We start from the raw sequence: 23,820 nt of genomic DNA, 5'->3' as shown, positions 1-23,820 counted from the left end.
ATTTACATTTACATTTAGTCATTTTGCCGACGCTTTTATCCAAAGCGACTTACAATTGGGGAATACATAAAGCGATTCTTCTTAAAGACACAGACACTTAAACAGACACAGGAAGTGCTTGAAATACCAAGTTTTAGGCATTGTTCAAATAAGTACAAGCTAGAAAAGGGAAGGAATAAATAAAGAGAGACTTTTTTTTTTTTAAGATGAAGTCAAGTAGCGTTTAAAGAAATGAGTTTTCAGCTGTCACTTGAAAATTGTCAGGGATTCAGCATTCCGGATAGGGGTGGAAAGATCATTCCACCAGCCAGGAACGGTGAACGAGAATGTTCTGGAAAGTGATATTTACACTTAAGTGATATTTAAAAGTGATATTTACACTTAAAATAAATGTGGAAACATTTTCTCTGAACACATAAAATGGAATAAAGACTATATATATATAATGTAAATCCATCCAATGTAAATACTGTAAATTATTTAATGCATTATAGACAATAAAACACCAGGTTATTTCCAAACATTCTGTCATGCAGAACAATTTTTTAATCTTATAAGGCACAAAAGCATCAAAAAATGGAAACCATTTGGAAAGCAAAATGGAAAAGATTTCACTATATCAAAAACAATATACAACATAGATGCTATAAACAGTGAAGCCATCCCCTTGAATTTATAAGTTTGCATACATCTCTACCAGCAAAAACAATCATATCAAAGCAGCTGAAAGCAGTGACAGCAAGAAATACTTCATTTATATGATGCATTTCTTCAGTCTTGCCATATTCACTCACATAATATACTCTGAATCCTTGATAGGGCACAAAACAAAAAAACATGACCGACAGGAAAACAACGTTTTTCAGTTGTGCCCAGAACTCTTGACGTTGACATGTGGCCTTTCCAAATGTCTTACTCACGTTGAGTAGAAAATAAACTTGGAAAAATGCTAGCACACTCCAAACCAGTATTACTAGTATACAAATAACATAGTTTAATGTCTTCACACTAGGCTGCATGAGAGCCTGACCGAAATGAAAGCACTGAGTTGAATCATTCTGCGTCATTCCGTAGTTAGAAATAGTTACTGGGAACATAGAGCCAAATATGATCAGCCAGACGGTTGCGCTTGCAATCGTGGCGTGAAGGATGCGATGAAACTCTAGCTTGTGCCGCTGATTAGAGTGCTCCACATAACGCACAATTAGAAGGAAGGCATAGAAGATGAATGCAAGATACATGTGGGCATGGATCATAAGACTGACAATTTTGCAGAAATACATGCCCAGAATCCAGTCTTTATCAGAAGCATAATAGTAAATGCGAAAAGGCAGCGTGAGAAGGAAAATGGAGTGCACTGCTATCAGGTTGATCACAGACACTTTGGTGAAAGAGAGATGACTTTGAGACTGTAGCATACAGGACATTAGTACAACATTCAGAGTCCCAGAGAGAAAGATGAATATGTATAAGACCAGAAGAGCAATTCTGAAGTCCTCCGGCAGGCCAGTTTGGTTTGCAGTGTTGTTTATGATCATGCCTGACACTTTGGAGAAAAACATTTTTGTTTTTACTTGCTCTCAAAAATGAATAGAGAGAGAGAGAGAGTGAGTTATACAGTATTATACAGTATGTATATTCAATGCTATTACAAAACAGTGTCTAAGAAATGACTTTTAGATTTAAGATGAAACATAAATATGAAACATAAACTCACATTTTCCCCAAACTCTTTTCCTGGTAAAATGTTTTGGCCCTGAAAAATGCCATATAGATTAATCACATTTCTTCTTTTGAATGTTTATCTAAATTGATGCTTCAACTTAAAAAAAAAAAAGAGCTTGACGATTTCTCCTATCTTCTGGGGTGTTTTAAATGTGCTGAACTTGATGTTTCTTTCAAATTATGTAATATTAGCAGAAGCAGAAGTTTCAAAACACTTCCCTAATGCTTCTAAACACCTTTCGATATTAAAGGAAGATGCAAAAGAGAAAAATAAGGAATAAATACATACATACATACATACGTACATACCAAATCTATGTAACTGGCTGTTTTAGTCAGGACAACCTGCAAATGTATTTGTAAAGATGTTTTTTTGTTGTTGTTGTTTTTTATGTAAGATGCTAACAACAGGGTTCTTCTGAAAAATAATACTGAAACAACTATTTTAAACTATTTTCTCCTTATACAGAGTTTGGCATGAGAAAATGATTGCAGATACTTACCAATTTACGAGTAGTATCAATCATACAGTGAATGTCAATATTCCTTCAGCAACAGCATGCAGACAGTTTGATGTAACTGAGACAGTTCATCCATTTGCTGTTGGTGCCAAGAGAGCTGAAGATGAATGTGATGTCAGCTTGTCAGTTCATGTGTAAATCTTCTGTCAGTGTCAAACGGCCAGCCTCCAGAGGCTTTAGGAAACACCTCCTGACTGTTATTTGTCATAGTAAAGATTAAAGATTTACAAATCTCATGCACAAGGAAGTTAGTGAGTTTTACCACGTCAAAGTTTTCCTTCTCAATCTGGCCTTCCTGCTCTCTTTCTCTCACTATCTTTCTATTACATAATCCTTTGTGTTTTAAATAGTCTTATTCTTGTCTTTTGCTAGCTGATCATGAAAGGTCACAGTATATTCTCATAAGACTATGTTATTTTCACAATATCCTAGTGAAACTAGGCAGTATAATAATGGTGGGTACGCCCAATGGAAGTACACTCCAATTAATGTTTTGCAGTAAGATGTATGCAGTGTATAGGCTATTAAATATTTCATTTGTCAAGGAAACAAATCATTTAAAAAAATAATTCAAAAAAATTATTGTACTGTTAAAAACAAGGTAAGAGGAAATTTAAAAAAAATTCTGAGTCAGGTTTTTTTTACAGTGTCTGTTGAGACAACAATTGGAAAATCCCATTAAAATCTATCTATCTATCTGTCTATCTATCTGTCTATCTATCTGTCTGTCTGTCTGTCGGTCTGTCTATCTATCTATCGTATTACAGTACTTGTGGTCACCTTTATATTTCATGTTTTTTTAGAGGAGGAAATCTCACTCTAATTGCATTTTTCTAAAAAAAAATTTTTGTGTGTGTACTCCATTGTACTGCTCATATACACACAGCTGATTTGTCACCTATCAATTATTTTAAATGGTTATGTATATTTTCCTAGGTTATTCATATATTTAGGTTATTTAGGTTAAAAACCTGCAGCAAGTTTCCAGAATCTACAAGGAATGCATTCACGCTGAGTTAACAGTAGATCAGTGCATTAAACCGATTAGCTGTGGATTAGTTTGTTCAATTTCTAATCCACACCAATGCACTGTGGCTCACGCTAAACAATGCACTTTTCAGTCTTTCAGTGCAGTATCTGCAAACAACTCCAGAGGGAAGTCATGTGTTGTCTTTAGAGCATCTTTGCATTCAGCAAGATATCCAACATATACACTCTGAGGTAGGTTTATAATTTCTGTCTTTTGATGTAAACTTACAATTGACATAAGTAACATTTCTCACAACTTTTATTTATTGCTGCAACAGTAATTTATATTTGTGACCCTGGACCACAAAACCAGTCTTAAGTCGCTTGGGTATATTTTTAGCAATAGCAAAAAAAAAAGAAAAAAAAAAACATTGTATGGGTCAAAATTATCGATTTTTCTTTTATGCCAAAAATCATTAGGATATTAAGTAAAGATCATGTTCCATGAAGATATTTTGTAAATTTCCTACCGTAAATATATCAAAACTTAATTTTTGATTAGTAATATGCATTGCTAAGAACTTCATTTGGACAACTTTAAAGGCGATTTTCTCAGTATTTAGATTTTTTTGCACCCTCAGATTCCAGATTTTCAAATAGTTGTATCTCGGCCAAATGTTGTCTTATCCTAACAAACCATACATCAATGGAAAGCTTATTTATTCAGCTTTCAGATGATGCATAAATCTCAATTGCGGGAAATTGACCCTTATTTTTTTCCAACTGGTCCAGGATCACATTTTAGTTTTTAGTTCAGACATTTTATATCATGAGTATTGTACATACTAGCAGATAGTTTAAATCTGCCACTGTTTATAAACTGTTTTTTTTTCCATTGATTTATTTACTCGTTCTCTTATTTTTGTTTTATACTTGTTCACCATGGACTTTATAACGGAATAATCCAGTTGTTTTGTTTCAATGTGTACCTTGTAAAAGGCCTGGCCCATTTGTTGTATCTCTTTTGTTAAGAAATGCTTGTTAAAGGAAGATCGCCTTAAAATGTAAATTCTGTAATTTGTGCACTGTTCCTTTAACTTACATTTATGATGCGTTTGCACAGAGAAATGTTTGGTGGCCAGTGGTCATCTAGCGCACGACTCGATGGCAAAACAGTCATTATAACTGGAGCAAATACTGGCATTGGAAAAGAAACCACAAGAGACCTGGCAAAACGCGGTATCACATTTATCTTATTCTTGTGTGCCGTTACGAGTCTTAGTAATGTAAATCAGATTCTAGAAACGAACTAAAACTAAAAAAAACATTAAATGTATGTTACACAAATTGATTTAGGATACCAATTATAAAAGTCATGGTTTTTGGAGTTGTTTCACAGGTGCCAGGATAATAATGGCTTGCAGAGACCTTGAGAAAGCAGAAGGAGCACAGAAAGAGATCATGGAGGACTCAGGGAACCAAAACATAGTGATCAGGAAACTAGATTTATCTGACACCAAGTCAATCAGAGAATTTGCTGAGGTAATCAACAAAGGTAAGTGATTAATATAAGAGTTTTACACCAAAATCTGACTGTGTATTTGATCTAACAAAACAAAAATAAAGCAATTCACTCAAAAATACCAATGTGTCTCCTACAGTAGACCAAAATAATTATTAAAACCCTCTTGTTTTCAGAGGAAAGAGCTATTCACATACTCATTAACAATGCTGGGGTCATGATGTGTCCCTACTCTAAGACAGCAGATGGTTTTGAGATGCAGTTTGGTGTCAACCACTTAGGTAAAGTGTTTTTCCTGTTCATTCAAATGCAATGTGTCATAGACCTCTTCTTTAATGCCTCTCTTAACATATAATGCATATGTTACCAATAATATTCCTTTGCACATCTTTACCTTTGACTTGCTGCATGTTTAATGGTGCAGACTTACTGTATATGAAGTGTGCTGTAGAACAATTACTTACACTTGTATGTCAATTAGGTCATTTCCTGTTAACCTTCCTGCTGATTGATCTGCTGAAGAGATCTGCCCCCTCAAGAATCATCAACCTTTCCTCCATGGCTCATAGTTGGGGCACAATAGCACTTGATGATATCAATAGTGAGAGGAATTACCACAGTAGAAGGGCATATGGTCAGAGTAAATTGGCCAATATCCTTTACACTCGTTCCTTGGCCAAAAAACTCAAGGGTAAGTGATCTTAAAAATTCTGGAAGATTAAATAAATGGGAAAATTAATGGGTACTTGTGCCAAGGGAGTACTTTTTGATCTATCGTGAATTGTATCTTCAGACACAGGTGTTACAGCATATGCAGTCCATCCAGGAATTGTGCGGACAGACCTTAAAAGACATATGAATCTCGGACTTCTAATCATGTGGAAGGTTGTCAGACCTTTCACAAAGACCCCAGTGCAGGGAGCACAAACTACCATCTACTGCGCAGTGCAACCAGAATTAGACCAAGAGAGTGGTGGCTACTACAGGTATTGAATTGTGTCATACTGCATTAAATACAGTTGCAGAGGCAACAGATATAAACTGACTGGATCCCATAATGGATTTTTGTTTTGTTTGTTTTTTCTGTCTTTCCCATTTTCTACAGCAACTGCAGACCTTCAAGATGCACCAGAGCTGCTAGAGATGATGAAATGGCTGAGAAACTTTGGGAGCTCAGCTGCAAAATGCTGGGAATAGTCTGGGACTGAACGCAGTGTTTTCCATAAACAATTCAGTATATCCATTTTTATTTACTATTATTATTGTTATTTACAATTAATTCCAACATGAACACCCAAGGAAAAATGCCATGACACAAACTAGTATCAACAAATATTTCTTTCTCAGTAGGTTGTTTTTATTTTAAAGTTAGAGGTCAAACAATATTTCCAGTTAGAATAAAGAACATTTTTTCCCCCATTCATAGACCTCCATTTGCATTATCAAATCCATTTGCATTATCAAATGGTCTAGACTCTGATATAATTACATTATACGGTGAGCATGTAACAATTATACACTGGACTTAAAGTCAATAGCTGTTTGACCTTCCACAGGTAATATTTCCTTAAACCCCGCACTGTTTAACAACAGTTTTTTGAGAACTAAGCTAATTTGTCCAGATCCAGGAGCCTCTTAGAACAAGCCCTGCCTATATCCATTTATTTATTGATTCTGTCAATATCTTTAACAGAATCAGTACTTTAGTGTTTGTTCAATCTCTTTTCAGTATGTTTTGGTGATTTCTCAGACTTTTTTTTTTTTTGTAAAATGTAATAATTTCATTATAAAATTAATCTATACAGTTTAATAAAATTGATCCTTTGTAGAGGTGATGCAATTTTATTTGATATTAGCACAATAAAAAGAATCACATTTAATGTGATAATGATGACAGCTGCCTTCAATACACTTATTCATTGTTGTACATCATATTTTTACATTGTACAGCTCTTCCCCGAGGAAATTGTGCTATGATATTAATACTGCATTAAAAACTGGATTTTTTAAATGTAAAAGACACCAAAAAAAAAAAAACTGAAAATAATCAACCAAATCAAATAATAAATATTTTCAATTTAACACACTGCTAAATGGGTTTACCCATGGATCTATTGTTTGTCAGTGTTTCATGTGACCTAAGAAAAACATGAATCTACAGGACCAACAATGGCACAAAATATCAGACAACAGAGCATTGTTCACTCTTCTTCTATTCTATCCCAATTACATTGGTTGAAGTAACAGTATAAATTACTTCTGAGAACTTCCATACAAAGACATTTCGAAATGTGGGGTAACACTTTAAAATAATGGTCTGTTGTTAACAAATAACTATGCAGTAAATAATAGGTAGTACCACATTAACACCGAACTTAATACTATTAACTAATATGGAAGCAATATTAACTGCAGTATGTAATAGCAAATTTAGGACAAAAGTAGTTCCTTATTAGGTATTCAGTAGTTACTAAATAAAAATATCCACATTGAGTGCTACTTGCTAACTATGATCAATTAATAAAGAAACCAATTAATTATTAACCACAACAGCAACGTGTCTAAAAGTAAACTATTGTCTTGTTTTAGACAATTATTATTTAGACATTATTTGCGGAAACGTATTTATGAATATTATATCCCCCCAAATAAGTTGGCTACAGGTTGAGATTGTGACTACTATACTCTTTCCAAAGAGTAGTTTTTGTCAAACTTAAACACAGAATAATAATAATAATAATAATAATGATAATAATTCATTTAAAATTTTAAATAATTATGAAGGGATGCTGACAAGCCCATGATTGGATTAGTTCACTATTATGAGCTGTATTCACTGTCGGTTCAACACTTCTCAGACTCCAAAACACCTACCTTTAGTGACAGTATCCTGGGAAAGACTTCTCTTTAGGATATGAATATAAACAATGATGGTCTCTTGTCAAAAACCATTTGCATCCTTAATGAAAATATTGACTGCATTGTGTTAAGCACAAAACAACATCTTCCAGATTACAATGTCTGTTAGAATATCACTAGGGCCTCACAGAAATGTATGGCTGTACAGTATGTGTCAGATATAAAATATATTAAATAACTTAATAAATTACTTGTGAAATCAATGTCAACCCCTCACTAAATACTCAAGCATTACCTTGTCAGCCCACAGGAACCAATAGTGGTCTGGACCATTATTTTAAAGTGAAAAACACGTTAACCTCTCACTAACTATTCACTACTCAACCTTGTCAGCCCACTTTAGTATTAGTGACGGGTTAAGTTGTTTAACTTGTTAACGTGTTTTTCACTTTAAAATAATGGTCCAGATCACTAGTAGTTCCTGCGGGCTGACAAGGTAACACTTGAGTAATTAGTGAGGGGTTGACATCAAAGTAATTTAATAAGTTTTTAGAAATGTTACTGTTGTGATTAGTAATTCATTGGTTATACTTTATTAACTGGCCATAGTTAGCAAGTAGTTCTTAATGAGGATATTTTTTTTTAGTAATTACTGAATATCTAATAAGGAACTACCTTTGTCCTAAATTTGCTATTACTTCCCGCTTAGTTAATCTTGCTTCCATATTAGTTAGTAGTATTAAGCTCAGTGTTAATGTACTGTAGTACTAACTATTACTTCCTGTATAGTTACTTGTTAACAACGGACCACTCAAAGAGTGAGGCAACACATCTTGAGAGGTCATTCAGCAGACCACTCTTCAAAAAAGGTACTTTGCAATGCTGTTTTAAACTTGCACATGCAATGTTATGAATTATAACTCTTTTTTTAATCTTAGTATTCCTTCTTAGGAGTCTCTACATCTCTCGGGGGAGAAAAAATCAAGCATATTTTAGGGCTAAAGGTAATTTTTTTTTTACCCAATAAGAGACAGGTCCACATTAGGAAACAAATGCAACAATTAAGTTCATTTCTTTTTCTCTATGAGAAATACCACTTAGGAAGTTCAATAAATTCAAGTAAATCAGATGATTTGTGCAATATAGCCCCTGTGAAATGAAAATACATGTCTGAAATAACCCAAAACTGTTTAAAACAGGCAAATGTTTACAACTGAAAGCTTAAATACCAGCAGGCACCAAAGTGAGTAAATTAAAGTATTTTCACTGCAGTTAAAGACTGTATGCCTTTACATTTTGCTGTTCAAACAGTTTAAGCACATAAGCTACTACAAATAAATTAAATCTGACAATACCTTAAATAGAAGTGCTTGTAGCTGGTTTATTTTCCCTTTTGAACTATAGAATTGGGCAGTGTTGCCCACACCTGAGATTTAGACCCTCCCTCGACTCCTCCTCTTGTACTCTCCGACTGTCTTGACTTTGAGATCTGTTAGTACCAGATCCCGACCCCTCCTGAGGATGAACTTTCCCATCAGGCAGTTTGAACTCAACAGATGCGAATGAAGACATACTTCCATTTTTCTTTGCCCACATTTTAGAGGACTCACCCATCGGAGATACCTTAAGTTTCTTGTTTCTCCTGGCGTTCCCTCCACCGTTGCCATTATTGACACTTTGGGCATCCAAGAGAGGATCAGAGTCACTGTTATGTGCCATATTGAAGTACGTACACTTCGGTGTAGGGGGTTTAGCCATGTCCTCCAGCTCAGAAGAGGATATTACAGCCAGAGGCGAGGCTTGGTTCTCACAATATGGGTAGGCTGAATCCTCACTTCTGTTGTCCTGCGCCGTGTCAGCTGATGTGGTGTCTCCATTTCCGTACATTCCCATAGTTGCAGGAGGAGAGTTACGGATGAGGTGGTTTTCCTTGAGAAGCCACCTGCCTTTATCAATCAGCACTCCCTCTCCAGAGTCCACGTTGTCTTTTAAAGCCATGCACTGTACCGACTCAGAGTCTCTGTCAAGTGAACTGTTATCGCTTGGCGATCTACTGTGGGATACTGTCTCTTGGATTGCGCTTTTTGTATCCTGAAAAGAAGCAAGACTGCTGCTTTTTAAACTTGGACTGGGAGTGGGTTTTGTTGTCATCCATGTGGACGATTTCATCAAGCTGTTTTCTTTTACATGGTTTATTCTTTTTGGCTTCTCTGAACTTCGTTTTATGATTTCTCGAAAGATACGTAACCTCTCCGCCTCCTCTTCTCCACTCTCGGTAAAAAGCTCCTGCGACTGGTACCCACCATTGTCGGATGTCTCAGGCCTATAATCAGACAAATCTGATGTATTTGGGCTCGGGAGACATTTTTGACCATATTGATTATCTATCTTTTGGCAAGCCATAAACATCTCCTTCATTTTGTGTTTGTCTGGCTCTATTCTGAGGTTGCCATTTGAATCACATGTGACAGTCAGGGTAGAGGACAGCAAAGCCGAATTAATTAGGTCTAGCAGCTCTTGTGAGATCTCAGTTGGATGTAGTAGATAATGATAGCCATGCTCCATACCTAAACTCTCAGCTTTCACAAACTGGTGCTCACTTGTACTAATACTGCCGCATGACTCCCCTTCCACAGAATCTTTATTATCGGTACAAGAGTGTCTAACACTATTCACACTATCATAAGAATCAAGCGAACCCAAGTCTTTCTCTTCTACATCACATTCTTCAGCAGAACTGTCCTTTTTAGTGAGACTACCTTCCTCTAATGTCTGGACTTTGCAGGGTTCGGAATCACTTGTGTTTGGCTTTGTTTCTGTCACATCCTCATCCGCAACCTCAGGATCAGAGATTGTACAAGAGTCTGGTTCAGCATCTGGATCTACTCGTTCACAAACTTCTGAGTTCTCATGGTCCACTTCATTAATGGCATGTTCTTCCACAAGCCCATTTTCAATTTGTTGTGTTTTCTCGTATTCAGCTTCAGGAGTCATACTATTTTCATCATTACTACCATATTGAGGGCTGCTGTTGCAGTGTGGATCAGGATTCTCACCCTCTGAGATCTCTGGCGCATCTTCTTGTTGATCTTCATCTTTGACATCAGGAGACATCACCTGATCATCTTCTTGGCTGGATGATTCTAATGTTTGCTCTCTACATTCACCCTCTGTATCACGATGAGGTGATGATGTCTCTGAGTGAATGGAAATACATTCTGATGAGATGGACTTGTTTTCTTCTTCATGTCCTCCATCACTAATTGTTTCCTCAAAATCAGAAAGTTCAGCTTCCTCTCTGACACGGTCCTCAACTGTATTGTGCTGATTGTCCTCATTTAGCTCAGCTGCCTCTCTGTCGGAAAATGGCACACACTCAGTTTCTGATGCTGAACATGAGCGTTTGCCATTTGTGTCGTCGGGTTCTGAAGCATCTGATTGTTCGCTAGTTACCCTGATGTTCTGAATGATGTCCTCCTCTACATCAGTGTCTCGTTCTTCTATAATCTCTGGCGTTACATTGTCCTCTCTTTCACAAATATTGTCTTGGTTATCAGAGAGCTCAGAAACTTCTTCTACAGCTACATCTGTTATTTTTTGTTCTGATGTTGGAGAACGATTTCCTTCACTATCTTTGTTTTCAGATTCAGAGTCTTCATGCATTACCCTTTCTTGCATGTTCTCTGCATTCATCTGGTTGTTATCAGAAGTTTCTAAAACCTCTGCTTTACTTGAATCACTACCATTACCCTCAGGTGATTGAATGGGCACTGCTATACCAGAATCTTCATTACCCATGTCCTCTTCTATAGTTTCTGAGTCAGGGGAATGAGCTTGAATTAAACACAATTCCTGAGATTCTGCTTCCATTTGATCATTGGTTATGTCATCATTGGTTTTGTCATTGTCTTGGTCGATATTCTCCTTTTCCTCTTCCATGTCAGCAGCTTTCTCTAAACTACCACTTAAGGAGCCATCTTCATTTTCCTGTTCTTTACCTGAAATTTCACTGATGGTGCCATCATGTTTGATTACGTCTTCTTGATTAAAATACTGTAGTTCTCCTTCAACAAGAGAGAAAATCTCTCTGTGAAGATCTTCAGGCATGTTCAGTTCATCCAGTAACTGTTCTATGCTAAAACTGCACTGTTTGTCCTGATCTTCTGTTTCTCCTTCTAAGTCCACTTCTACGGCAAACTCCTGCTCTGAGAATCTTGGTGACAGCGGCGGACTCTCTTCAAAGACATTTTGCTCCTGGAAATCTCTCCAGCTTTGTTTTAGTTTGGATGAAGTTGAACTTTGAAGACTGGTCAAGCTGGCCTTTAGCTCATCTTCATCTTTAATACCAGATATTTTTTCCAAGGACTGCATTACCTGCAGGGCCTCTGGACAGACATTAGAGTTGCTGGCTTGTGAGTCATCTTTGTAGAGGACTGAAAGTCCATCTCTCAGAGTCATCAGTGACAAGAAAGACAGAAGAGCTCTCGAGGGAGACCCAAAGGCAGAGGCCACCTGAGAGGAAAAATCCGGGAGGCTACTCGACTTTTCCCTTTCCAGAGGTGTTAAGCGGGTCGGACTCAACGCCTGCTTGATGGACTGAACAGACAAACGCAACTGTTGCAAAACCGGTTTCATGCCTGACCTAACTATGACCTCTGTACTTTGTGATGTCCCAGAAGGGTCAGGAGGAGCCAAGTTCTGAGATGACTTGTGCATTCTTACCAGACCCTCCTGTTCAGAATGTACCCTCAAAATTGGCATCGATTTACAAAATCCTCTCGGCCTCTGTGGCTCGGTTGGCTCTCCCTCACACATTATTTGTACAGGTGGGCGAGAAGTTGGCCTCTCGTCAGCGTTATCTTCTAGAGAAGGGCCTTCAACATCTACGCTATCTTTTTCAGGGTCACTTTTAATCTCAGAGCCATCAGTGGAGTCACTCCCTATCTGGAATACTGCTCTTGGTACAATCTCTGGATGGTTTGTCTCATCATCGTAGGGCATGGATTCTGGTTCAATTTTATTTAGCCAGCTTTCAACGTATTGATTTACACTGGAGGAGGATAATTGTAACACGGGCAATGACACACTTTCACTCAATTCCTGTTTTTGTTTAGAGGACTTTTTTGATCTGACACCATTCATTGACCTTTGTTTCGGTAGCCTCTTTATTGGGGCTGGCGGTTGAATGTCTAAACTATTCTTCTTTAGTTTAGGCCCCTGAGAGTCATGGTCATTTGTGTTTACTTTGTGGGAAATGTCCTTGATAGTTTTATCTTTCAACTTGAGATATTCATCTGACCGACTTTGATTCCCTGTATTGAGATTAAATTGTCTAATCTTTGGAGGACTTTCAAATGTTTTTGTCTTCTTACTTTTGTCTCTTACAGCTTTGTGTTCACGTCTGTCACTTTCTGCTGAGCTAGTCTTTTTCTCTGATCCTGTGTGGCTTAGTGTGTCTGACGTCATTTGGAGGTCTTTTGAAGACCCCGGAGCACTGCCCCTTATTTTTCTCCCAAATCCAGATGATTCAGAAGAAGTAATTTTCTTTGATTTTTTGGACTTTGGTGTATTATTTTTATTACTAACAATGCTTTTATCATCAGAGACTTGTTCCATCGCTGCTGCTGGATGGATAATTTTCTTTTCAGTCATTTCAGACGTTCCCTCAACCAATGTTTGTTTTTCATCATCAGTGAGGATGGATGGATTGTTCTTTGTCTTTTTTGGAGGTGTTGAACAGGCAGATGATAATGATAGCATATTGGATTTTCCACCATCCTGGGAGTTGGAACTTGAGGACTGCCTAGTGAGATCTACATCACAATCATTACTTGATGAACGGGGTCCTGAGTCTGTTGAGCCTGGCTTGCTTTGAGGCAAAGCTTTTGTGTGATATCCAGGCTTGTTGTCCACATACACCTGTGTATTTGCATTGTAATTGTCACACGTACCCTGTGATTCATATATGTGCATCACAGTCTCTGTTATTCCCATCGTCCCATTGTTTTGTAGCTGAAGAATCTGTGCAACACCTGAGGATCTAAAGGAAGTGTCAGACTTTTTCTGCTTAACCTCTCCCAATTCACTCTTCCCAGGTTTTGACACAGTTCTTGTGCTGCTGCTACTGTTGCGACTGACCACACAGTAACCCTCCGTCAGCTCTCCCTGTGCAGTTCGCTCCATGTATGAGTACGCACCTACTGTACTCTCCTGAACTTCAGTCTCTGAAACGGTTTTGATGTTTTCGACTGAGGCCTCTTTTCTTTGTTGTCTGGGACCTGGAGTGGGTAGCCTTCTATAGATGGACTTGGGCTTTTCAGATGATGTATCACTGCCATAATGTTCCCTTTCTTCTTTGATGAATCCTACAGATTTGTTAGCGAGTGTATTGATTTCTTTAGAATCTAGGCTGTGAGGTCCATTTGACTCTTTGCCTGAGTCATTGGTTACATCTAATGAGTTTGCACCTGATTGTGGCTTGGAATTGCACACTGTCCTCTTCTGGTTATTATCGGAAATGCGGCTCAGTGTAGTTGTCCAGTGGATCATTTCCTCTTGTTTTATAGTAAGATGCACCTTCATCTCCACTGTCATGCTGCCATCTTCATTGACCCGAAATGATTTTTCAATGTCGTCTTCGGTAGGCATAATGGGGTAATTCCTCTGCTCCACACCATCCATACAGTCACAGGTCTCCATCTCATCTGATCCCACTGGCTGACTGCCTTCGGTTTCCATTGATTCATTATTTGTCCTATTGTGCTCTGTCAGATTTCCATTTAGTGACTTATTGATCTGCTCTACAAGGAACCTCTCAGAAGATAAAGAGAAATTCCTTGATCTTGAAATAGTTCCAACTGGAATCTTTTTTTCTTCTTATGGACGAATGATCCGATATTATTAGAAGACAGAAGATGGAAGATGGCAAGGGGAAAAAAGAGAAAAAAAACATCATCAATTAAACTTGAAAAGTAAAGCAAAGTTCTAAAAAAAAAAATAATAAGAAAATAATAATAATAATAATTTTGGCTTACGTAGTAGTGTCTCAGTTTGTGTTGGATGCAAAGATTCATATGTCCTTGACTGGACTTTAGTGGGAGCTTGGAGATTGTAGATTCCTGTTCTGAAGGGTTCGTTACCAGCTGCCACAGCAATCCCAGAGCACAAGATGAGGGCAGGAAGTCCCTCAACCTATAAATAGAACAGAAACTTATGTGCATCCAGTAAATAACATTTTTCATTTTTTCAGAAACTTTAGGACATAAGTTTGACAGCTAACATGAGCTTTAGTCAGTCATGTGTGTGACATTCCTCAAGACACCATAGGGACAAGAGTGATTATAGTGTACTCTCACAGCTGGGGGTAAGAATTAAAACATCATGGCTTAGTACATCAAGGATTGACGGAATGACTGTAACGAACAAAGACATGGTATACTTTGAAGCTAAAAAGATTGAAATCTTGCACAAAACATACCTAATAGATTAAACATTCAATGACAAGGCAAAGCAAAACTGTCTCAAAAATGTTTCAAGACAGGTATTGCAAAAGAGCCGTTAAACAGTGCTAAAATCTTTTGTACAAAACCAAAGCATTACAGTGTAATATCACTGCATTTTAGTTTCTTTTCTGTTAGTCAAAGATATAGTAGTATAATTGAGTGTTTACATAAAATGCATCAAATTTAATGTACTTATTTTTTAGAAAAAATTGATGATTTTTTTAAAGAACTTCATACTTTTTTAAGGGCACAGTGATGTGTGAAATAGAGAAAAATGATTTCAGTAACTCCTGAGATTAACCATAGTGTTAGCAGTTCAGATTCTTAACTGGCTGCCAGTTACCAATGTTTCCTATAATTTTAATTAGGAAAACCATTATATATATGATATCTTCCAGCCACTTCTATCAAACCTCTACAATTAATCCAAAATGCCGCTGCAAGATTAATCTTTAATGAGCCGAAAAGAACGCATGTCACACCTCTGTTATATATTGTATATATTGTATATTATATATTGTTGCTCTTTTGTTAGTTTTGACTGCTTTTATTGTCCTCATTAGTAAGTCGCTTTGGATAAAAGCATCTGCTAAATGACTAAATGTAAATATGATATACTTACTCTTCTGCCATCTTCTGTGTAAAGCTTCACAACTGGGAACTGCATCACTTGAGAAAGATAATCCAAAAGGGCTTCAAAACTTGGGGCTGTTCTTCTATGAAGAACAACTACTCGCTTCATACTCGGATCCCTGTTTTTGTACACCGTCAGTCTTTTTGGTGTTCGTACCACTACTGTGTTTTCTGCCATTTTTCCTGCCCTTGTGGTCACTTCATTTCTCTTTACTAGCTGCCGGACCAGTTCTCTGCGTGCTTGACGTCCCGCACTGACAGGTCTGGTAGTGTTCCAAGGGACCTGTCTCTTATAGACCTCATCCAAGTTAAAAGGCTTGACTTTCTTCTGATCTGAGCACAGATAAGAGCCCCCATCCTGCACATCATCAAGGGTGCGGACAACATGTGCTCCCCTGGGTGTCGTGATGGTCCTTACCCCAAATGGCAGAGGCACTTTCTTGGAGAGGGCATCTAGAAGGGCATCAAAGGTTTTAAAAGTGCGGCTGTTGATGACCATCCGGTGCCCTGTGAACTGAGGGTCCCCGCTCTTGTAGAAACATACCCTCTTAGTAGTAATGGGGTCTAGTTGGGGGTGTAGTGATCTGGAGACCAATGTCTGCACACTCCCCACGGATATGTCGGGATGGGGTGCATCATTAAGGTGTGTTGTGCTCATATTAAGAGATACTGAAAAAAAAACAAGAGTTAAATAAAAAAAATTTAAAACTACATTTCAGTTTAATATGACTTTTCTCAACATCACAGGGTTTTTCTTTTTCATTGTACATAATAAAAATATAAATTAGGAATTGTATGCCATAACATTGTTCTGCTCTTACTATCAGTGTCCCATTAGGTTTAATTCTACCGTACTGAAATTGCTTCCAAATTCACTTTGTCACTCATAAAGCAAGTGTTTTTGTAAATGAATGTACTCTGGGGGACTTTCAGCTGATGACAACAAAACAAAACCTTTAAATTATGTGATATGCTCTTTGTAATAAAGTCTTTATACTTTACAATTCTTACAACTACAAATGCATTAGAAAAATCAATCTGTAGTTCATTAGCAGCAACAGCTACATTCGTCTTTCAGGTATGGTTTTCAATTTTTCATCATAGTCATTAATGAGCTGGCTTCTTGCAGTCAACAGAGAAATGGCTTTTCTTAAGGACTAGAAGAGTTTGCTCAGGAATGTTCGCTTAACATGGTCAGATATAAGAATGGAAGTCAATGAACAAATGCTAATGCTAATATTTATGGAACTAAACTTAAACTAAGTATAGATAAAAACAAATAATGTATATTTTTATGTTGTTATCTTAAAAAGAACTCACTAAAGAAATATGGGAACAGGTCACTAGTTCTAAAATTTACTGAATTCTATCTGAAAACATCATCTTTATACAGATTGCTTTGCCGTGTTGCACGGACAGCCTCATTCAATTGACAAATCATGTTCCACAAGGATTTTTCTGTGCAGTAAACTACTGCATAACAGCCACAAAACATGTTCTAGAAACCATGATTCAAAAGCACATGTATATAAAGCTCAAACATAGTAATCACTTTCTAATCTGCTGCAAATTCAATCCATACTTAAAACAAACACCATACTAATATCTTATGATTAGCACACACTTTCTACAGCAGGTTAATGTATCAATATAAACATTAAAAATATACAGAACATGTTACTAGTTTTTATGCTACTATTTAGATAAAAACACAAATATTTGAAGCCACTCATCCTACCTTATTTCACATTTTCAGGAGGGTTGAGTTGGCGAGTTTGTTGTCCATCAACTGAAGAGATTATGAACAACGCTCAAAGCTATTTTGGGACGGCAGGCATCAGGGTCGATTTGTGTAATCTTTGGTCATGATTAAACAGCATTTTAGAGAAAGAGCATCAAGAATACTATCATTGTAAGCCTTCATCTATTAAAACAAATGTAAAAACAGAACATTTTGAAACTTGTTGTTTGTATAATCTAAGCATTTGCACTAACATATAATTAAACTGCATATTTAGCCTGTGAGGTTTCTAACAGTACAGTACTGATAACCATAATAACAGTAAGTGTGATACTGAATGATATACAAACATAAAACATAATTAAGTTAAGCAACAACCTCCACGCAAACCTTTCGGCTGATCTCAACTGTTTATATAGCATAATACCTGCATTGTTGTCTCACCTGACTGTATAATCAACTAAACAAATTACATTTGTACACACTGTTTTAGTGGTTTTCACTTAAACATAATGAGACATGAAGTATTTGTTCTGCTGTGTGTGATATTCAGCAGATGGGTGAAGGTGTTTCTAATTTCTTGCAGAGATATAAGCAGATTTAAGGCCTCTGTTAATAGGATTAGAGTGAAGTGAAGTGGAGAGGTTTTATGCTGTAGCTGACTATAAGGGAAAGGGAAGTCTCAGCTGGTAAAGCATGTGTCTCTCAGTGGGAGCGTAACTGTGACTACGGAAGCACAGCAGGAATATTGTGATTGTGATTGGTTTACAGCAGAGCAACACCAGTTCATAATGCATTACATCTGGGGAGATGCTAATCTTGTATCACATGAATCAATCAGCATGAGATATGGATATGTACAGGATAAAAGAATGGACTTTACTTGCTGAATCTGTTCATTCTTTAACTTTTATTAATTTTTTCTTCATAATGAGACATTGTGCAATGTTTGTTCATTGATATTCAGCGGTTTCTAGTAATCTCAAGGCTCCCCGTGATGTCTCAGTTTTATAGGATTTCCTTATCAGCATGGGGTGGAGATTAGCCTAGCAGTGTTTCTAGGGAAATTTCAAGCAGTTTGGTTTCAGCGAACAGTTTTGTTCACTGATCAAGCTCTTACTCTGTTCAATAACTACTGTAGTTGAGATTCAGAGCAGTATAAGGTACATTCTAGCTGTCATTATCAAAACGTGCCATAATAATTATTGATTTTGTTGGTCATGTAGGTGTTAGAGCAAAAACTAACTTAGGATCTCTAAGGATTAGAGGCTTCCACACATGCAAGGCGCTGAGTAAGACAAAGGGGGGAGAAAAGTCAGGAGAATGTAAGAGCGGCCCGCCACACAGAGCAGCCTTTACTTGGGTAAAAGCCTGCTGACACAGCTCCGTCCACTGGACCAGATCTGGTGCTTCCTTTTTAGTGAGGTCAGTCAACGGGCTGGTGAGGTCCGAATACTTCGGTACAAACCTTCTATAATATCCTGCCAGCCCCAGGAACTGCCTCACTTCCTTTTTGGTCTTGGGTCTCAAGGACGGCCCATCTGATCGCCAGACATTCCTTCTCAATGGTGCTGTACATCGTCTCCCTCTTTGAGAGCTTCCGACTGATGTACAGCACCGGCCGTTCCTCCCCCTCTATCTCCTGGGACAGGACCGCTCCCAGCCCCCTGTCCGACGCGTCAGTCTGCAATAAAAAGGGGAGAGAGAGAGAGAAGTCAGGGGAGTGAAGGAGCGACCCGCCACACAGAGCAGCCTTTACCTGGGTGAAAGCGGCGGAACGGGAGCTGCGGCCGGGCTGCCGCCGGCCGGACCTGACCCCCTGGGCAGTGCCCTCGGGGTGGCTGGGGGTTCCGTCCCTGGACCACCCCTCCAGCGGGGTGGGGCCCGGGGGGGAAGACTTCCTCGGGACCTGGGGAAAGGGACAGGTTTAGAGGGAGGGGACACAGGGGCAGGGAGAGAGAGAGAGACAGATGGCAGGGGTTCGCCGACCCCGGGGCACGCCACCATCTGGTCCTCCGCCAGTTGGATGGCCTGGTTCAGCGACGTCGGGCGGTGGCACTGGACCCACTGGGCAGTCTTCCTCGGCAGCCGTGCCACGAACTGCTCCAGTACCACTCGATCTATGATTTCCTCGACGTCGCTTGTTTCAGCCATCATTCATCTGCGGCAGGCGTCCCGGAGCTGTTGCGCCATCACGAAGGGTCGGCCCCCCTCTCCGAGGTCCAGCGACCTGAAGCGCTGGCGATGCTGCTCGGGGCTCCGGCCGACCCGCTGGAGGATGGCGCGCTTGAGGTCTTTGTAGACCAGGAGGTTCTGGACTGGCAGCTGTTGTGCGGCCACCTGCGCTTCTCCAGACAGCAGGGGAATGAGCCGCACTGGCCAGTCCTCCTCGGGCCACCTCCTGGCCTCTGCCGACCTCTCAAACAGGTCCAGGAACACCTCCGGGTCGTCCTGGGGACCCACCTTGTGGAGAGGCACATGGATGGGTGGTGCTGGGGCAGATGTAGGTCCCGCAGCCCGAACCTCCTGGTCAATCCAGCTCCGGAACAGCTCGCGGTCTTCCTGCTGGGCTTGGAGGAGGGCATGGAACCGCCGCTCCTGATCGTCCCTCAGGCCCAGCAGCGCCTGATGGTGCTCCTGGTGAAGACCCGCGAGCGATTGGATGACCTCCGCAAATGGCGATCCTGGGGGGGACTGCATGATGGCAACGGCGTTCTTCTTCCTTCCCGGGTTTCGGCACCAGTGTAGTAAAGGTTCAGGAGTGTGGAAGGAAGAAGGCAGGGTCGGCTTGCTGGGACGCGAGCTTTATTTAAATTTCTCGGGCACCGCACACAATACGGCGCTCAATCAGCGCTGTCAGACTCGCAGTCAATAACTCATAACAAACGTAACACAACTTGCTTCCGTGTATCTACACCCGTCTCCCCGGGTCGCTCGCGTTCCCAGTCAGTCTCTCCAGCGGGGTGGGGCCCGGGGGGGAAGACTTCCTCGGGACCTGGGGAAAGGGACAGGTTTGGAGGGAGAGAGAGACAGATGGCAGGGGTTCGCCGACCCCGGGGCACGCCACCATCTGGTCCTCCGCCAGTTGGATGGCCTGGTTCAGCGACGTCGGGCGGTGGCACTGGACCCACTGGGCAGTCTTCCTCGGTAGCCGTGCCACGAACTGCTCCAGCACCACTCGATCGATGATTTTCTCGACGTCGCTTGCATCTGCGGCAGGCGTCCCGGAGCTGTTGCGCCATCACGAAGGGTCGGCCCCCCTCTCCGAGGTCCAGCGACCTGAAGCGCTGGCGATGCTGCTCGGGGCTCCGGCCGACCCGCTGGAGGATGGCGCGCTTGAGGTCCTTGTAGACCAGGAGGTTCTGGACTGGCAGCTGTTGTGCGGCGACCTGTGCTTCCCCCAACCGCAGGGGAATGAGCCGCACTGGCCAGTCCTCCTCGGGCCACCTCCTGGCCTCTGCCGACCTCTCAAACAGGTCCAGGAACACCTCCGGGTCGTCCTGGGGACCCACCTTGTGGAGAGGCACATGGATGGGTGGTGCTGGGGCAGATGTAGGTCCCGCAGCCCGAACCTCCCGGTCAATCCAGCTCCGGAACAGCTCGTGGTCTTCCTGCTGGGCTTGGATGAAGGCTCGGAACCGCCGCTCCTGATCGTCCCTCAGGCCCAGCAGTGCCTGATGGTGCTCCTGGTGAAGACCCGCGAGCGATTGAATGACCTCCGCAAATGGCGATCCTGACGGGGACTGCATGACGGCGTCGGCGTTCTTCTTCCTTCCCGGGTTTCGGCACCAGTGTGATAGGGTTCAAGAGGGTGGAAGGAAGACAGGGTCGGCTTGACTGCTGCTGGGGTTTTTATTCAGCTTCAACAAAGTAAACAGAACATCGCGCTACCAGCGCTCAATATCGCACAATTGCACAATCACAGGTTCTCCAGAGCAGGCACAGTCTCTCCCCAGTCAGCAGTCAGTCTCTCTCCCCATATGCTCCAGGTGGCCCCTTTTATCCGGTCTCTCCACACCAATTACTGAAACGAGACACAGGTGTTTATCATTTGCGCTTGACCTACTTACGAACCGCTCGTCTCCTGCCTCTCTCTCCCGATGCAGACCTCGCTGAACCACGCCCCCCTCGCCACAAAGACATATTTAGATAAAGTTTTATTTCTTTCACCCTGTCATATACCAAGAATATATGTTGATATAAGGCCACACCTACTTATTTATTGAAATCTCAAATTAAATTTTAGAACAACTAACTTCCATCTATTAAACTGATTAACTTCTTTCTTCATTCTATTTCTCTGTCTGTTATAATTAATGATGCTGCTATGATAAACCTTCCGGCATGAAAGTCTGAAATTTTCAAGCCAAGTGTTGAGCTTGAGCTTTGAAATCCTGCTAATTTGTCAGGAAGACAATTTAGGCCAATATGACTCCTTATACATTCAAGCAAACTACTGTGATATTAGACTAACACAGACAACATAATTATGTTCTGTAGTTTCCACAATTTTTGCTTCTCATTTTCAGCACCCACTATATCTTCGTGTCCGCCTCTGTTCATTCATAACATTTGGAGGCACACAACAAACCTATAGCTTACCACTACACCGATATAATTCGAAATGCGCACCAAAAGAACTGGTTTAGTGATATATCCCCACTAACTGAGTATAAATGCATTGCGTTGTAGTAAAACGAGCACGAGCGCACTCTAGTGTTGCACACAGAGGTTACTGGAATCTCACCACAGGGTACTTTCAGCACAAATCACTGCCAAATCGCTCCATCCCATACGGCTCAAGATATTTTACATCTTGTGCATAAAATTTGAATCAATTATGTCTGTAATTTCAAGTGGTTGTAGGGATAAACTAGATTAAAAACATTAACTCAGAACGCTTCCAGTGTGTAGCGCGTTCGTTTCTTCGATTAGTGTTGCCTGCGCTGCTAGTGAATGGTTTGATTAGTGATGTCTGGGCTTTTCATAGAAACGCCTTCCTGCCAGAGCTGTTGCGTTCGCCGCCGGTTGAGTGGCGTGTTCGCGTGTGCCTCTACGTTTTTTTTTTTACATTTAAACTCCGTTTAAATTTAACATTTACCACTAAACATCAATAATGGGCAAGAAAGAAGAGGAAGAGATCATCCGGATCGCAAAAAAGATGGATAAAATGGCACAGAAGAAGAACGGGGTGAGGTGTCTTGTCATGAATGAATTCCCAGTCTCGGACCAGACGAGGCTACGTAGCAAGCTAACAGCTATATACATGAAGAAGAACTGATTTCATAATCTAGAGAGAAACTGGGGACCTGTTTTTTTGAATAGATTGAGTGGTTAATGCTTAAGTGAGAAAATTATATAGTGGTTTAGTTTGTTTAAGAAACTCAGCGCTTAGCGGGGAAATTAGCAACATTAGCTGTTGTTAGCGCGGATAAATGCACAGGGTCAGTCAGCGGGAGGCAGTAATGCTACTGATTTCTTCTGGAAAACAAACTGACTCTGCCGTTCAGTATGCTTATGAATATATCATAAAGCAAGGTTTTACCCAGATCGTGTCAGTAAAAGTGATGTTATGCTAATTAGATATTATGCTACATAGTTGCTTCCGTTGATGTTTCTGTAAACATGCTTATGTATCATTAAAGTTTCCATAAAGTTTATTGTGTCTATCAGTGTATCATAATGTAATGTATTTTAGTAAGTTGTGTTTTTTTTTTATTATTAGGCTGGTGCACTGGACTTACTAAAGGAACTAAAGAATATACCCATGACCCTGGAGCTTCTGCAGGTGTGTTTACGCTGTTGTTCACTGCTCATCATTCATGCTTCAGTACTCAGATACAATTTAACGAGAAATTTCTCCTGCTTTTCTCATGAACAGTCTACGAGGATCGGGATGTCGGTAAATGCCATCCGCAAGCAGAGCACAGACGATGAAGTGACCTCACTGGCCAAGTCCTTGATCAAGTCCTGGAAGAAACTGCTGGGTAAGTAATCAAGAATAGGGATGCACCGATACCATTTTTTCAGAACCGATCCAATCCGATACCGATCTGATACCAGCATTGTTTTTTTTTTAATCAACGTAGAATTTCTACACCTCAGTGTGTTTACCTGATCATCACTTTTTTGTCTGTTAAACACAATCTACTAAATATAGACAACTTCATTTTAAAGAAAAATAACAAATGAAAAAAATATATAATAATCTGACAAAAATACTATTATAAACTAGGTTAGTGAATAATTCAGCAGCAAAAGTTATTCTAGAAAATCATGAGTGCACAATAATTTTATAAAATCTAAACATTTAATAAAATAACTTTATTTATAAAAGCGAATAATTGT

At 39.9% G+C, this 23,820-nt stretch overlaps 3 protein-coding genes across 5 annotated transcripts in view; 2 read left to right on the top strand and 1 right to left on the bottom strand.

Annotated features, from left to right (window-relative positions):
• The first annotated feature begins 3,347 nt into the window (after positions 1-3,347).
• On the top strand, positions 3,348-6,750 carry LOC107746919 (retinol dehydrogenase 12-like). Of its 2 annotated transcripts, XM_016561265.1 has the most exons (7): positions 3,348-3,467; positions 4,339-4,454; positions 4,615-4,770; positions 4,914-5,018; positions 5,219-5,428; positions 5,531-5,723; positions 5,843-6,750. In XM_016561265.1, the coding sequence occupies exons 2-7, from the start codon at positions 4,343-4,345 to the stop codon at positions 5,943-5,945; spliced, it is 879 nt and encodes a 292-aa protein (XP_016416751.1). In that variant the 5' UTR covers positions 3,348-3,467; positions 4,339-4,342; the 3' UTR covers positions 5,946-6,750. The 2 variants fall into 2 exon arrangements, with proteins under 2 accessions (XP_016416751.1, XP_016416752.1); XM_016561266.1 differs by lacking the exon at positions 3,348-3,467 and having other exon boundaries at positions 4,380-4,454; positions 4,604-4,770.
• Positions 6,751-8,698: 1,948 nt separating this feature from the next.
• Positions 8,699-22,133, bottom strand: LOC107746908 (oxygen-regulated protein 1). 2 transcript variants are annotated; one of them, XM_016561243.1, is made up of 5 exons: positions 22,075-22,133; positions 17,470-17,588; positions 15,721-16,400; positions 14,631-14,787; positions 8,699-14,471 (listed from the first exon to the last, which is right to left on the bottom strand). In XM_016561243.1, the coding sequence occupies exons 3-5, from the start codon at positions 16,387-16,389 to the stop codon at positions 8,995-8,997; spliced, it is 6,303 nt and encodes a 2,100-aa protein (XP_016416729.1). In that variant the 5' UTR covers positions 16,390-16,400; positions 17,470-17,588; positions 22,075-22,133; the 3' UTR covers positions 8,699-8,994. The 2 variants fall into 2 exon arrangements, with proteins under 2 accessions (XP_016416729.1, XP_016416730.1); XM_016561244.1 differs by having other exon boundaries at positions 8,699-14,468.
• Positions 22,134-22,416: 283 nt separating this feature from the next.
• LOC107746907 (transcription elongation factor A protein 1-like) overlaps positions 22,417-23,820 on the top strand; it is a 6,255-nt gene continuing 4,851 nt past the window's right edge. Inside the window, exons 1-3 of the mRNA XM_016561242.1 lie at positions 22,417-22,663; positions 23,198-23,260; positions 23,354-23,459. Coding sequence (XP_016416728.1) covers positions 22,589-22,663; positions 23,198-23,260; positions 23,354-23,459 — 244 coding nt within the window. The 5' untranslated portion in view covers positions 22,417-22,588. The remainder of the gene's footprint in view (positions 22,664-23,197; positions 23,261-23,353; positions 23,460-23,820) is intronic.

Source organism: Sinocyclocheilus rhinocerous, unplaced genomic scaffold (genome assembly GCF_001515625.1).
Source record: "Sinocyclocheilus rhinocerous isolate Xijiao unplaced genomic scaffold, SAMN03320098_v1.1 scaffold1581, whole genome shotgun sequence".
NCBI lineage: Eukaryota > Metazoa > Chordata > Actinopteri > Cypriniformes > Cyprinidae > Sinocyclocheilus > Sinocyclocheilus rhinocerous.
Note: the sequence above shows the minus strand (reverse complement) of the source record. Positions and strands in the feature narration are given on the sequence as shown.

Coding starts and splice junctions, on each gene's coding strand:
- LOC107746908 (XM_016561243.1), bottom strand. CDS start 16,389: ATGAGCACAACACACCTTAATGATGCACCCCATCCCGACATATCCGTG. Junction 14,788..15,720: donor ACACAGAAGATGGCAGAAGA/GTAAGTATATCA, acceptor TTCTATTTATAG/GTTGAGGGACTTCCTGCCCT. Junction 14,472..14,630: donor ACAAACTGAGACACTACTAC/GTAAGCCAAAAT, acceptor TTCGTCCATAAG/AAGAAAAAAAGATTCCAGTT.
- LOC107746919 (XM_016561265.1), top strand. CDS start 4,343: ATGTTTGGTGGCCAGTGGTCATCTAGCGCACGACTCGATGGCAAAACA. Junction 4,455..4,614: donor AAGAGACCTGGCAAAACGCG/GTATCACATTTA, acceptor GTTGTTTCACAG/GTGCCAGGATAATAATGGCT. Junction 5,019..5,218: donor GTTTGGTGTCAACCACTTAG/GTAAAGTGTTTT, acceptor TATGTCAATTAG/GTCATTTCCTGTTAACCTTC.